This window comes from Neocloeon triangulifer, unplaced genomic scaffold (assembly GCF_031216515.1).
Source record: "Neocloeon triangulifer isolate White Clay Creek 2 clone unplaced genomic scaffold, ASM3121651v1 ptg000003l, whole genome shotgun sequence".
Lineage (NCBI taxonomy): Eukaryota > Metazoa > Arthropoda > Insecta > Ephemeroptera > Baetidae > Neocloeon > Neocloeon triangulifer.
The window spans coordinates 6,122,966-6,137,152 of record NW_026775546.1 but is presented as its reverse complement, the minus strand read 5'-3'; the positions used below and the strand labels follow the sequence as shown (position 1 = coordinate 6,137,152).

Below are 14,187 nucleotides of genomic sequence, written 5' to 3'. Positions count from 1 at the left end.
CATAAAATTTTTCACAAAACTTATCTAATTTCATTGTGTTGAATGTGTAATGCTCAGAGATGAAGATTAATAAAAATGGTAATACGTGTCAATTAAAGTCATGATTTGTGTCATTTCGTTCCAATAAAAATAAGCATAAAGGTTTTTTTGTAATTTTGGAAATAGAAATAATACACTCAGTTCAAGCCTGATATGATTCTCCTTTTATTTATAATGCCATTGTTGACTGGAAAATATAATCATTAGTTATCCACTGTACAAACAGAACAATATTTCTGCGAGAAAGCTACGTCAAAAGCTTACTTAGTTTGTCATTTCGAAGGAGACAGTAAATTAACGAGACAATAATATATAGAAGTTAAATACTCAAATTTTCTGGAATATTGCAATAAAAATTATCAACAAAAGAGTTCGTAAAAGATAACAAAATGCATCAATATCCATCTGGCACTGCGTTCTTCACTGTGCGTTTTTTTTTACTTGGATGCTTGTTACAAAGTCAGAATTGAGCACAGGAAACAACACATACACAGAAGTTTAAATAAATAAATGACTTAGAATTATTACTTAATCGCGACACTTTTACTCGGGGTATGGTTATTTACATTTTTTTTTTTTCAGAAGCCACTGTTTAGTTGCGCCTTTGCAAACTTGTACGCTTTTTTGTTAGACCATCTCAACCTGGAGAGCTCTCACTCGAAAATTTTCTACCCATGACGCACACATCTACAGACTGTACACTGGATTTATTTTAGCAATATTGAGAGCTGATCGATCAAGAGAAGCATGAACTGTCCCATTTTCATTTGTTTGCTTGCCTAGAAGGGTTGGTCTCACACTTGACGTAAAAATTATTTGTAAAAAAGGTACATTAAAGAGAGCTCTAAGAAATTTAGCACTTCAGAGCTTAATATTAAAGTATTATTTTGGTCAAGAGACTTTCCGGTTAAATTATATAAAAAAATGAGTAAACAGTTAAAACTTAATCAATTGATTAATAATTTGGGGGCAAAATAACTAGCCCAATGCACTTAGTTGATGCTTCTCTTGCGTTTTAAAGACAAAAATTAGGCTTATTTCGATTCTGAAGCAGCCACTTGAAGCCATTTAGTATTTTAGCATTCGTCGTTTGTGCCTTCATTGCACTCGGACTCGATGAACTCAACATGCGTGAACGGAAAGTGGCCTATGCGGCCGCTCAGCTCACCTTCCCACTGTCCGTTTATGTTCATTTTGGTCACTTTGATGACGTCCCCTATCTCCAGCCGCAGCGCCGTCTTGTCGTATGCGTTTGGCACTCTTGTTTGTTTTACTCTCGCAAATGCAGGTAGTTTTCTCTGAAAATAAAAAAAATATGAGTATTAAGAGCGCAAATCAAAATTTCTAAATTTAATCAAAATAATAAGGAAACTAACTAATGTTCTTTGACAAAACATAAATAATAAAATCTTGAATAATTTAGAATCAAATAAGACTTAAAATATGGTTTGATATTGTGAACAATAATTTATGTCATTTTCTGCAAAAACGATGAAGTCCTTAATCAAAATACAGGCATGTAGAGGCTACTTTAGTCATATGACAAATACTCACTTGAGCATTAGTACGGCGACTTCCAGTCTCAGGCGCTGGTCCTATGGTTCCCCCACTACTATTAGTAGACGCTCTCAAATTTTCATTCTGTTGTCCTTCTTCATACTGATAACATTTTTAATTAAATTTATAAATATAAATGACAAGAAAAATTCTTACTTTCTGGACGTATGGCACAGGAATAGATCCCACTTGTCCCACACTGTTCTTAGCTGTCCACCACTGGTCCTCGTCCTTCACCATCACAGTCAATACATCGCCCCGTTTGAATGGCAGATCGTCCGGATCCTAATTAATTTCGTCAATTTCATTTTTTATTCTGAAATAAAAAAGCTCAATCTTACACTTCCTTCGAAGTCGTACTTTGCAATGACCCTCTCTATCCGCCGAACGGCTGGCCTGATTAGAGGGGTTGTGTCCAGGTAGTGCAGTTTGTAAAAGGCCAGCAGGTTTGGCAAGTCGGGAAACGTCTGGTCACCAATGCGATAACGGTGCTGCTCGCCTTGCTGCACTTTGTTTATGATGTAATGAGAAACTTTGCAGTCCTCCCTTCAATTAAAATAAATTTAACCACGTTTCACACAAATTGTATTTCTTTACCTAACACAGAGGACATAATCTCCGTGGATGGTTGTGCTGTCCCTGACCAAAAAAACACCCCCCTCTTTCTCTCCCATGAGTAGATCGGTCGCCTCTTGCCGGGACATTTGGCCAAAGTACCAGCTAGAAGAAATTATAGTTTTTAATGGAATTATTTCTTTTGGATTTCCCTCAAAGTATACCTGCTGCGGTCATTGGGGTCAAATGGAGCTGCCATAGTTTCAGTCGATTTTTGCCTTCCAGCTGACGTACCTGGTGCAAGTCTTATTTGATTTTCTTATCAGCAGAGTCAAGACCTATGAGCAAAAAGTCTTTGATTAGTACATAGATGTGTATTGCTAACTGATAAAAAGATTTAGGTTGGTACATTTCAAAGCAATTGGGTTGAGGAGGCTGTTGTTATTGGCCAAACCTTGCGTCCGCCTTCAGAGATCGATACGTCAGACGACGTGGAAAATCTTTGAGACTTCAAAATTGACAAGTTGAGACGGGAAATTTTTCATTTGGGCGAGTATTTCGAGAGAAAAGGGATGCAAAATGTGCCTAAGCGGCTGGCAACAAGTGGCCCAAAATTTGTCCGCTTCAACTTTGCGGCCTCGGAAAGGAGGGTGTAGATAACCTTCCGACGGCTCCTCGTCCTTACCTAATCGACGATCGTTAACTCGGCGTTATCCAACACATAGCCGGCGACTTGTTTACCATCGCCTGTCCCTTTTCACGGCGATAATTAAGCCGCTAACTCGATCCCCAGGATATCACGGAAACTTCCAATGTTCCAATATGGCTGGGGGAACACAACACGACTCGCAGCCTCCCATTGGCTGAGCAATTGAAGATGCTCACTTGTATCAGTGGCGCGAAATTTAAAAATGATTAAATTAGAAGCCAGGCAGAATATAGTTCAAATATTCCAAATAATTTCTAGTTATGAAATTAAAATAGTTTGATTGCATTGAAGGTATTAAATAAAATATTATGTTATAGTTCATCATTTTTTTTTCAAACTTTTCATATTAGTGCAAACAAGAATTATTCTTTCTAAAATGTCTGAAATATCTTTAAATTTTGCTAGAAATTTTGTATCATCTATATTATATACTTTAAAACCAGATATTTGATTAGAAAGGAATGATTTCTTCTTTTATTTCTGTGCAAACAATATTGTTTGTAGTTTTTTCACTCACATTTCCATTTTCAATCGCCACAGCACATTCTTCTTTCACAAAATTAGCCTTCTCTTCGACATTATCCTTTCCAGCGTCTTCTTCTTTGATTTTCTTCTTTCTCTTCCCAACTCCATTATCATTAGTACTACTGCTTCTTTTACCAACTTTGGTGCATTTATCCATGTACAGTCTTTTTGTGCTATTGAAAATTGGTCTTGGAAAGTCCCACGGCACAATTTCAGAGGCAGCTTTCTTTGTCGGGTCTGCGGACGGATCAAAAGGCTGAAATTCCAAGTCCAGCAACCGCATGAGACCTTCCATAATGTTGTCTACATAAGTGTTGATGATGAGATCAGCTTTTTTGTCCTACAAAAATCAAAACCAAAATTTCAATTTTATACATCGGGGAAAATTGTATGTACGAAATATTTAATTTGGTTCAATGAATTAAAAATAACATCCTTGTTACCATTTTTTTCGTTCTGTATTAATTTTTAGTAAACATTTTTTTATACCTGTTTAGTTGGTTGCAAATTGCAAACCACCAGACGACCGCCCCTCTTTTTAGCCAACAGGGGTAAATTTCCACTGGGAACAATTTGCATTGTTGTACCCAAGGTTATACTCAAATCGGCCAGACTGGAATTGTTTACAAATAGACATTAAATTATACAAAAAAATAAAGAAAATTACTTCGAATGCCACTCAGCCATGCAGATCTCATCCTCCGGCAGGTTGTGCTCCCAGTCGAGAATGGTGTCTTTGATTTTGCCTCTGCACATTCGCCCTTTTTTGCCGGGACAACTTTTTCCCAAGTATTTGCAACCAACCGACGTAGTTGCACTTCCTCGAACGTACAATCCGCTGCATTTGTCACACTGCTCAGTGAACATGTTTCCGTGCAGCTCTGCAAATTGGTGCCTGCTCAAACCTGAGCGAAGATGGAGTCCGTCTATGTTTTGGCTAATCACGAATTTTGCAAAACCTGAAAAAAGAAACCAAACATTGAAACTTATAACCCAATTTCTTCTGACAAATTAAATATGTGTAAATGGATGTCTAATTAAAAACGATTAAAATTATTCTAACTACCATGGTCAATCAAATGCTTGATAGCAAGATGAGTCTTTGTAGGAGTGACTTCGTTGAACGATTTATTGAATTTTGGCTTTTCACCTTTGGCCTCTAATGTCCAAACTCCTTGTGGGCCTCTGAAATATTAAATAAAGAAGTAAAAAAATATTTTAGGCTTTTTTTTTTAATTTAATTAATTATACCGAAAATCTGGAATGCCAGCTGATGTGCTGATTCCAGCACCAGTGTGGAAGACAACGTGTTTTGCTTCTTTGACCCACTCAACAAGTACGTTCAGTTTTCGCTCAACTTCTTCGTCAGAATCAAAAATCTAAAAAAGTTAAAACATTCAAAACATTAATATTATGTACACATCAAATAAAAAAATAGGTGCACCATGCACCAAAAATTATCATGCATCAATCAATATGTACATACATATATAAATGAGTTACTGATTTATATAATGCATTTTAAATTTTAAAATCAGTTAAAAAAAAAATAAAAAATGTTTTGACATAAGTATAACAACCTCTTTCAAACCAAGTTTCCCTTTGTTGTCATAAGGTGACAGTCCGTCAGCATAAGACGAGGACATAGGCTCTGACAAATTTTCGTCCTCCAATTTTTGCTCCATTTTTTTAATGAGATATCAAAATAAAATATTTTATAAAAATTAGTGCAAAAATTGGACGAAATATTTCTCTACTCAAAGATGTTACAAAACTGAGTTTAAGTCTGAGATCCGAGTTAAAGCCGGGTCCAGAAATTTGATCAACAATTAAAATAATTTATGTTGTGTTGTTATTGTTTCGATTTTTGGGTTCAGTTATTTTGTGACATTTACCGGTTAATTTAAAAATACCGGTTTATGTAAAATGATTTTGCTTCTGTTTTTGGAATATTTTGCCAACAAAAAGAAATAAAAGCAATTTATTAATTTAGATTTAGTTACATTTGATTAAAAATGGCATAAATTTATTTAAATTCAACAATTTACTTTTAAACTGTTTTTTTTTTTGTGATAATTAAACCGGTTTTTATCATCGATCATTTTCTATAATCATCAATCATCATCACAAGACTTCTTGCTTTGCAACATCATTTTTTGAACCAAAATAAAAACACGTGTGGACACTGTGGACTCACATGCAGCCTTATCACTGCGTGCCGAATTTGATTTTAATACATATTTAAAATTTAAACCAGCTATAAGAGCCACGCCAATAATTATCGAGGTTTGAGGTAAATATCAGCAATTTTGTAATAATTTTTAATTCCGTTGAAAATTGAAAATCTGATGCATGCCTTTTGATTTTATCCAATTTTTTTTGCATTATTAAAATTCTGTAACTAAAATTCGTCCGGATTTTTTGCAGATGACTCGAGACCCGGCATTAGACGCATTTTCGCGTCTTTCAAATTCCAACTCAAAAGTGCGCTTGGCAGCAGCACAAACTTTGCTTCAGTACTTCTGGCGCTTGAGACAATCTGAGAATGAGGAAGAAGTCACCAAAATTGGCCAGAGAATCATCCGAGGCTTGGCCTGCAACAAAGATTCAGCCAGGAGGGGCTACTACCTCACCTTTACTGGATTCCTGAAAGTATATAATACACAAAATTTAATCAAGAAGTCCATATAATTCTAACTAAATTAATCATCTTCAAAGGTGCTTCCAAACTTGCCCTATTCAACCGTGACATCCCTGGCCGAAAAAGAGCTGAAAGTGTCTTCAGCCAACACCAAGGGAGAAGAGGGCGACCTTTGGATGGGAAGAGTTCTCTTCCACGGAGCACTGATTCGCTCTGGCCTCTACCAAAATCTGTCCCAGGAGGAGAAGAGTGAGGTTGTCCATGGTTTGGTGGACGCTTCAACAAAGAGAAGTTACCTGCCTTCCGTGGTAGCTCCCTTCTTGGTTCAATTGATGGATGGGTCTTCCAATGAGCAGTTTATGACTCTTTTATGGCCAGCGTTGCAGCCATCGCTGGCCAAAGATTGGAGCCAACAAACCCAGACATCCCTATTTCTTCTGCTTCATGTTTACAAGAGGTTATTTGAGTAATTATATTAACTAAATAAAATTTAATTTAAATTTCGTCCAGGTTCAAGATCAAGAAAACTGAGTTGAAGAACCTCCTAGGCACTCAGCTCTTGGCCAAGTCCAACTGGCCTCGAGTTGCCCAAATTGTTCTGGAGGGCCAACACCCCGTCGGTAGCCTTGTGGCCCAGCATTTACCACCAGACGAATGTGCCGAATTCTGGAACGAACCTGTCCTAGAGGTGATGGCCAAAGCCTCACGCTCTCGGCAAGCAACTGCCCTTGAGCTGTTAGGCGCCCTTTTAAAAACATCTGACGACACAAATTTTGTCAAATTGCTCGGAACTTCAGGCGTGGCCCTGCTGAAGAAAGGTCTTCTGGACAGTGAACTGCGACCTGTGGCTGCAGAAGTGATGGAGGTCTTGCTGACAAGGGTGAAGGCATCACCCGACTCTGTCAGGGCAAAAGTCCTCGAGATGTTGACGGCCGAAGACTTTTCCTTTGACCAAACCACTAAGTGCGGGCTTGTTAGGGCAGTCGCCGGAACCATGAAGGACGAAGGATTCGGAATGGCCATTGAAATGTGCAAAAAGGTAATTTAACTTTTGAAATTACACAGATTTAAAAGAATTCCAAAAACTTTCAGGTTGTTATGGATGACCACAAGAAAAATCGTGACAAGTCAGGGGCTCTACAGATGATTGCAACCTTGGCCCTGAGCACTAGCGTTCCTGTAGAAACTCGACAGGACGCAACTATTTTCCTCCTGGAGCAGGCGTTTTTCTCGAGCTCACCGACAAGCATTCTGAGCCAGGCGGCCAAACAGAACTTCAACCGCTGCCAGAAAGGAGCACCAGAAGGCGTCCTGAGAGCTGCAGTGGCCTATGTTGATGGGCAGTTGAAGAAAAAGAAGCAGCCGCTGAAGATGACCAGCGCTGCAAGTGCGGCTTGGAAAAAAATGGCACAGCAAGTTGCAGAGCTTAGTGCGGCGGGAGGAAAAGTCGAAGGTGTTTTGGCCCAGCTCATGGTGCATGTGGGTCTTCAGCTGCTCACCGAACCTGAGCAGGCGCTGGAAGCACTAGAGGTAACATTTTGAAAAACTTTTATTTCATATGTTTAATATTTTCAATCTGTTATTTTATTTCAGGAACTCCATGAATGCTGCAAAAGAGTGCTGGGAGGAAAGCAGGACAGGCATTGGGTGGAAGTGGTGGTGGAACTTCTTCTGTCCCTCCTTGCCCACCCGTCGGCAGCCTTGAGAGCAACGGTTAGGAAGGTTTTTTCCGCCCTGTGCCCATTGATGACCCAGGAGGCGCTTGACAGTCTCATCGAAGCGTGCAGTGCCCAGGACAACCCTCTGGTTTCAAAGTAAGTTGAATTTTGACTCAGAAATTTGTTAATTAATAACGATGTTGTATCTTGCAGGGACGAAGTGGAACAAATGGAGGCAGAGGGAAGTGAGGTCGAAGAAGAAGAGGATGAGGAGGATTCTGAAGAAGAGGAAGAAAACGAAGAAAGCCAAGGAGAGGAAGACGAAGAAGATGAGGATTTGGAGGATGATCCTGACGACGTTGAGGATTCTGCAGCGGACCGAGTGAGGGCGGCTGTCAGATCTGCACTGGGAATGACTGGTGAAGTGTCTGACACGGAATCAATTGATGTTGATGATATTTCTGAGGAAGAAGGAAAGAGACTAGATGAAGCCCTCAGTCAAGCTTTTGCAGGTATTGTTTTATTTCTTTATCTTTTAAATACATGATTGCACCTGGATTGCGCAAATAAAATTTTTATATTTTATTTTTGCTTAAACTCATTCAAATTTTCCAGCTGTTCGAAAAGGCCGCACTAAAAAAGAATCCAAGGTGCAGGAACAGGTCTTGCACTTCCGTCTTCGAGTCCTTGACCTCCTTGAGACCTACATTTCCGCTGAACACTCTCTCCGCTTCACCCTAGGCCTTGTCAATCCCCTCTTAGACCTTCTGGTCCGCTGCCTCCGAGACCCTTTGATGAGGCCTTTGGAAGGACGACTTCGAAACCTACTCACCTCGTTTGGGCAGTTACGGAAATTTGCAGAAACAGAAGGCGTCACCGAAGAGGATCTTGCTGCATGTCTATCAGCGCTTCTTGAACGAGGCCAAACCTCCCAAGCCTCTTTTCTGGTTGTGGCGTCCGAAGCAGCCGCAGTGGCTGCATTTCTAGCCCGAGCTGCCCAGTCGACGGAAGGAAGCGGCGTCTTGACCGAAGCCTTCGAGAAAGCCATGACAGAGTTTTTCTGCAAAAGAGATTGTGCCCTGCCTGCCACCTTTTTCGAGCCGCTGTTGAAAACGTCATGGAATGGGAATTTGAAGTTTTTCTCACTGCTGACAGAAGCTGCCTTTAATACCAAGGAAGAAGTGAGTTTGAAAAATCCAGGCATCATATTTATAATTAATTTTTTGATTAACATTAGGCAAAGTTCTTTAGACGACCGCAAGCTGTGTCTTTCTTGAGCGAATTGATCACAAATCAGCAGTTGCTTGTCTCGCATCCTAAAGAGGTGCAAATCTTGCTTGGGTCTTTGGCAGAAAGGGCTGCATCTGCCTTGCTGTCCGCAGGTTGCAAACAGAGGTTTGAGCGCCAGCTATTGACAATGATTCAAAAACTGTCGCCAAAGTTAGATGAAAAGCTGAAAAAACCTCTTGCTAAAGCTATTGAGGACCACATTCCGCAAATAGTTAACTCTGGGAAGGAGACGAAAAAAATATTCAGATTAGCTGCTCGGGCGCTTAAGGTAATACTCGATTGTTAAATCCATTGAAAAGAATTAAATTAAATACATTTATAATTTTTTTTAGGTGTCTGTTGATGAACAATTGAACCAAGTTGTCACCTCAAACATTTTTGAAAATGGAACTGCTGAGAATGGCAAGTCAAAGGTTTTCAGTGCAAATCCACCAGGAAAGAAGGACAAGAAGAAGAAGAAGAAAGAAAAGAAACAAGCAAAAAAGCGAGCCAAGAATCAGGAGAGTGCTGCCAAAAAAGCAGCAAAAAAGATGAGGCTTGAAACTGCATCCGAAGGCCTTCAGGCTGTTAGTTTTGCAAGTGTTAACATGAGGAAGTTTGATGATTAAAATAAAACTGCCCTTTTTTAAATTAATTTTCAAAAGTGCAAAATTTACATTTTATTTCAAAAACTTTTATTATTATATAGAAAATTTTAACATTTGTTTTTTTTAATTAAACACTAAAAACTAGGAATAACTTTTAATGTCCATCAGTTCTTTACAAATTCCAAAAGATCCAAACTTAATAAAAAAAGGAAACTGCCTCTAATTCCTGCACCGAGAACTATTTTTTAATTCTAAAATCTCAACAAACAATCTAAAAATAAATCAAAGCTTAACTAATCTAAAAATAGACACGCTGCAGGTGGTATTATTTCATAATTTACTATTTTAAACAAAAGTCGTATAATATTTTGTTTTTGGCACTTGGCGTTGTATGCTGCAGTGAACACAAAAATTGCAAAGGCGTGGGGAAAAAACGAGTCACTTATTAATTCTGAGTCAGCACCGCTTTTGAGATCAAAATTTTGAGGAACCGCCACATATCAGACGAGGCTTTGGCGCGAAAAAGCTAAGACAGTGCAACAGTCATATGCTCAACGACGGCCTCTTCTTCTTGCGGTCCTTTTTGCTTTGGCTGCTGGAATTGTTGCTCTGACTGCTGTTCTTGCCAAAGATCGTGCCAAGTACCTACAAAAAATAATCAAATATTACAAACACAAAATAATTGACCTAAGAGCTTACTTTAGAGACGCTGTTGACGCCGAGCTTCCGCCTGATGGGTAAATTTCTCAACAATTGTGCTGACCTGGCCTCCCTCAGCAGTGACATGAACGCTAGTGTCACACCTGCACTGTTCTCTGCAGCGCTCACCTCATAAAATTGACAGCCAAACTTAAGGGAAAGTTCCTGGCCATCATCAACTCCAACTTGCCTAAAAAAGTAGAAGTAAAAATCAGGGGAAGCAAATAATATTAAATGAAAAAAAATTTAATGAATAATTTTTGTGAAAAATAAGTAACATTTTGGTATTTAAATGTAGATCTAGATTAATTATATAATATTTTTATTTACCGCATGTAATCAAGGTCTCGTTTGTTTCCAAGCAGCAGGAGACTAAAGAAAGAGCATTCCTTGGCTTGCGACAAACTTTGAAGAGTTTTTCTCGCGCCCTGAAAGCTCGTCTTGTCCTCTACGCTGTAAACCACGACGAAAGCATCCCCCCATTTCAGGTGCTCAGCAACGCAACTCTAGAAAATGAGAAAAGAAAATTCATTACTCTAAATACATTTTTTAACCATATAAAAGTAAGTTGTTATATATGGTTACTAATGTAGCGATCATCATTCAAGTTTAACAGATGTTGTGTGTGCGTCTTTTGTTGAAATGAAAATCGTGCGTGGCCGCGGCGGCGAGATTAAAGAATGAGAAACAAAGTTTGCCATTCATGCCCGCTGACCAGCACTTTTTAAAATAAAAACTCGTTTCGTGTACGCAGTGAATTTCCTTTCCGGCGACTGAGCTTTGGTTTTGTCTGGATTTAATTCACCAATTCAGAAGAAAATAATTGTGTATAAGGAATTGAGCTATTTATATATCATTTCAAAAGCTGCTCTGACTTCCCTGACACAAGAGCCGCGCGCTTTTATAAAAGGCTCCGTTGCAGGTTCAAGAGAAAAAGTGAACCACAGAAATTTTTTTGCTTCAGTTTTTAATTTTATTAAAATTGTTTTTTACGGAGAAAAATTCGCGATCGAATTTCACGCAGAGAAAAAAAATCAACTCTCGTGTGGAGTCTAATATTCGCGTGTGGCGCCAGCTCATAAATATGTTGATTTCTATTTTCGCTTTTCGATTGTATGAATTGAGGTCTTCTCTTAGCATCTTGAAGCAAAGTAAACAAGAGATGTATAGATTTTTATAGCAAAACGTGTTTTATGAAGGGGCAATAGAAATTCTTCTCTAAACTGATTATTTCAAAATTACAGATCATATTTTTGCTAATTATAGATTCCCCATGACTTACTGATCTAAAAATTCCTACAAACTGTTAATTTTGGAAATAATATATCCTAATTATAGCTGAGATTATACCTGAAATGAATAATATTACGTAAAACAATATAATGTAAGCTCTGCAACTTGTACAAACACTAAAAATCCCTATTGTTCTCACGCAGAAAGTATACTTTAAAAATTTTCATAAATGAGCATGAAAATTATGAAAATAAAATAAATTTTTTTTAAATTTTAAAATATAAAAAATATCGGCCTCATAATAATACTTTTTTATTTAAGAAAATGTAAAATTAATAATTGAAGACTTTCAAAGAAATCAATACTGGGATGCGCCAACCGCTTCAGATTTTTATGGTGTTCCAAATAACTGCTCTCTTTTTTTAGAGTGATGAGACAGGAAAATGAATTATAATTTACTGGTTCCCTTAAGAATGTAGCTACAGAATAATATTTTTAGTAAGAAATGAGGAATAAAAAATCTTTGGGAGGATCAATTTCCGTGTGAATTTTTACTTTAAAAGGCGTTTAAAAACTTTAAGCAATCAACGTCTAATGCAATTTTTACTGTTCATCTGGTCATTTTCCCATTATTTTGAGTGTCAAGTAATTGCTGATAATTACTTTACTTAAGGTGAAGAAATAAGGCAACATCCGGCTGGCAGGTTGGAAAAATTGCAACGGACTTATTATTTTTTTACGCAGTTTGACACACAGTTTCATTTTTAGGCTGCATCGCTCAAAAGAGAAATGGAAATAGATAATAGATTAAAGCGGGGTCTAATAAAAGTTTTATGTAAATAATTCTAAATAAAATAATCATATTATAATGTTTTTTTATATGATTTTATAAAATTAAATTTGTCATTTTCTACTGTTTAATTTTGCTTGCAATACAATCAAAACTAAACCTTATATATATCCTTGAAGGAATTCGCCTTATGCAATAATTGATTACGCTTTGTAGGAAGTAAAAATTCTCGGTTTAATCCAACAAGAAATTTCCTCACACTCAAGGCTTGATTGTCTTTTGCAGTGATAGCCCCAGCTGGCGCATTGTAAATTTGAGTGCCGTTATATTTCCCCTAAAGAGTTATAGTGTGTGTTTTATTGCAATAGCACTCTCTCTGCTGTGTGTGTGTGTATTTTCCTCTTTTCTCTCTGCTCTCCGACGACTCGTTTTACATACACTAACACATACGCTCAAATAGAGTATAAATATCTCGCGTGATTTGATTACGATGTTTATTATTGTCCGGCCGGCCGAGAGCAACCAACTGGACCTTCTTTTTCAGCACGACTTCGTACCAACTACACATGCACGCTTGGCATTCCTCATTGTGCAGTGCATGCTCCTTTGTTCGATCCATTCCACTTTCTTTATTTTATTGGTCAAAATTGACTCTCTGCGCGCTTTCTTTCCAAAGTTGTAAAATTGTGCTTAATGATCAACTTTTCGCCACACACGACGATCGACTCGGCTTAATATATAAATTTTATTAACTCTAATTCTCCGATATTATTCATGCAATGAGCACCTGCACTGCGAAAATCAGGTTGTGCCACTTGTGCTGCCAGACTTACCGAGCACATGGACGTGTCGAGGATTTCGATTTCTGTGACCACACTGTCAAAGGTCACTTGGTGCTGGTACGTCATGTCTGGAACAAAACGACAAAAAAATTTAGTTAATGAATTGTTGTTTTTAATGTAAACCACAGGTGTGCTTATTTTGAAACTAAACAACAAAAATAAAGCAAAAAAAAAAAAATTGATAATTCTGGAATTATAATTGAAATTTGTAGAAAGAAACATTTGGTCTGATTTGGTCGTTGAATAATTTTTAAAGATTCTTGAAGAATTTTCTATCACAAAGATTCAAGGATGCAAATCCAGATTATAATGTAAGTTGCCTATATGCATGAAAAGCAATGAATGCGTAGAGATTTTGCTTCTATATTTCCTAAAATTAACTTGTAAGCTTATTAATTTTTAAAATATATCAGGCAAATTAGTCAATATTAAGAGTTGGATTCTTGGTGAAAATCATGAATTCATTATTTTTTATTTAACCGCAAACTAGCAAGTATCAAGGAATTCAATTTTGTATGAGAATGAAGAAAAAATTTCAGAAACGAGAAATTTTTAATTTTATTTGAAAAGAGTTCAAAGTAAGCGACGATACGGGAGATGCAAATCTCCACTCGTGTTGCCAGCGGCGAGGCTTCATGCGAACAGCAAAACGCCGGAGATCGTGCCAAAATTTGCCCCTTTGCGCGACCCACGTGAGTGACCAAAGGTCAAATATTTACTCATGCACATGTGTGCCCAAGAGCTTTACTGCGGCTTTACAGTTATCCGGTGCCATTGTTTTCAAATTACTGGAGAAAATAATGCTGTTCAAAAGGAGCAAAATAAAAATATATTGTGTTTGCATTTGAAGTAGGAGAGAAAATCAGAAAATCGTGATTCAGCAGGTGGAAGCAGCAAAACGCCGGACAGGAAACGTGGAGATCAAAATAGATTAAGAAATTTAATTCAATTTAATAAAAAATTATATCTTATTTTAAAACAACATTATTTCTATTTAAAATAGTTATTGAAAAATTTAATTTAATGGAGAGATATTTTATTGTTGCATTTATTTGAGATTTT

At 37.5% G+C, this 14,187-nt stretch overlaps 4 protein-coding genes across 4 annotated transcripts in view; 1 reads left to right on the top strand and 3 right to left on the bottom strand.

The window, feature by feature from the left end:
* Positions 1-180: 180 nt before the first annotated feature.
* On the bottom strand, positions 181-2,996 carry LOC132205926 (adapter molecule Crk). Its single transcript, XM_059635315.1, has 7 exons — positions 2,837-2,996; positions 2,376-2,489; positions 2,194-2,316; positions 1,938-2,142; positions 1,753-1,881; positions 1,594-1,698; positions 181-1,337 (listed from the first exon to the last, which is right to left on the bottom strand). The coding sequence occupies exons 2-7, from the start codon at positions 2,408-2,410 to the stop codon at positions 1,116-1,118; spliced, it is 819 nt and encodes a 272-aa protein (XP_059491298.1). The 5' UTR covers positions 2,411-2,489; positions 2,837-2,996; the 3' UTR covers positions 181-1,115.
* A 229-nt stretch (positions 2,997-3,225) lies between these two features.
* Positions 3,226-5,257, bottom strand: LOC132192463 (NAD-dependent protein deacetylase Sirt6). Its single transcript, XM_059612439.1, has 6 exons — positions 4,966-5,257; positions 4,637-4,764; positions 4,452-4,570; positions 4,053-4,344; positions 3,875-3,998; positions 3,226-3,725 (listed from the first exon to the last, which is right to left on the bottom strand). The coding sequence occupies exons 1-6, from the start codon at positions 5,068-5,070 to the stop codon at positions 3,312-3,314; spliced, it is 1,182 nt and encodes a 393-aa protein (XP_059468422.1). The 5' UTR covers positions 5,071-5,257; the 3' UTR covers positions 3,226-3,311.
* A 278-nt stretch (positions 5,258-5,535) lies between these two features.
* LOC132192773 (myb-binding protein 1A-like protein) lies at positions 5,536-9,788 on the top strand. The gene is made up of 10 exons (XM_059612880.1): positions 5,536-5,678; positions 5,813-6,037; positions 6,104-6,483; positions 6,537-7,065; positions 7,119-7,556; positions 7,620-7,840; positions 7,898-8,196; positions 8,300-8,865; positions 8,922-9,242; positions 9,307-9,788. The coding sequence occupies exons 2-10, from the start codon at positions 5,813-5,815 to the stop codon at positions 9,580-9,582; spliced, it is 3,255 nt and encodes a 1,084-aa protein (XP_059468863.1). The 5' UTR covers positions 5,536-5,678; the 3' UTR covers positions 9,583-9,788.
* Positions 9,588-14,187, bottom strand: part of LOC132192774 (ras-related and estrogen-regulated growth inhibitor-like) — a 26,353-nt gene continuing 21,753 nt past the window's right edge. The window contains exons 3-6 of the mRNA XM_059612881.1: positions 13,117-13,193; positions 10,591-10,766; positions 10,261-10,450; positions 9,588-10,206 (exon numbers count right to left, since the gene is read on the bottom strand). Coding sequence (XP_059468864.1) covers positions 10,105-10,206; positions 10,261-10,450; positions 10,591-10,766; positions 13,117-13,193 — 545 coding nt within the window. The 3' untranslated portion in view covers positions 9,588-10,104. The remainder of the gene's footprint in view (positions 10,207-10,260; positions 10,451-10,590; positions 10,767-13,116; positions 13,194-14,187) is intronic.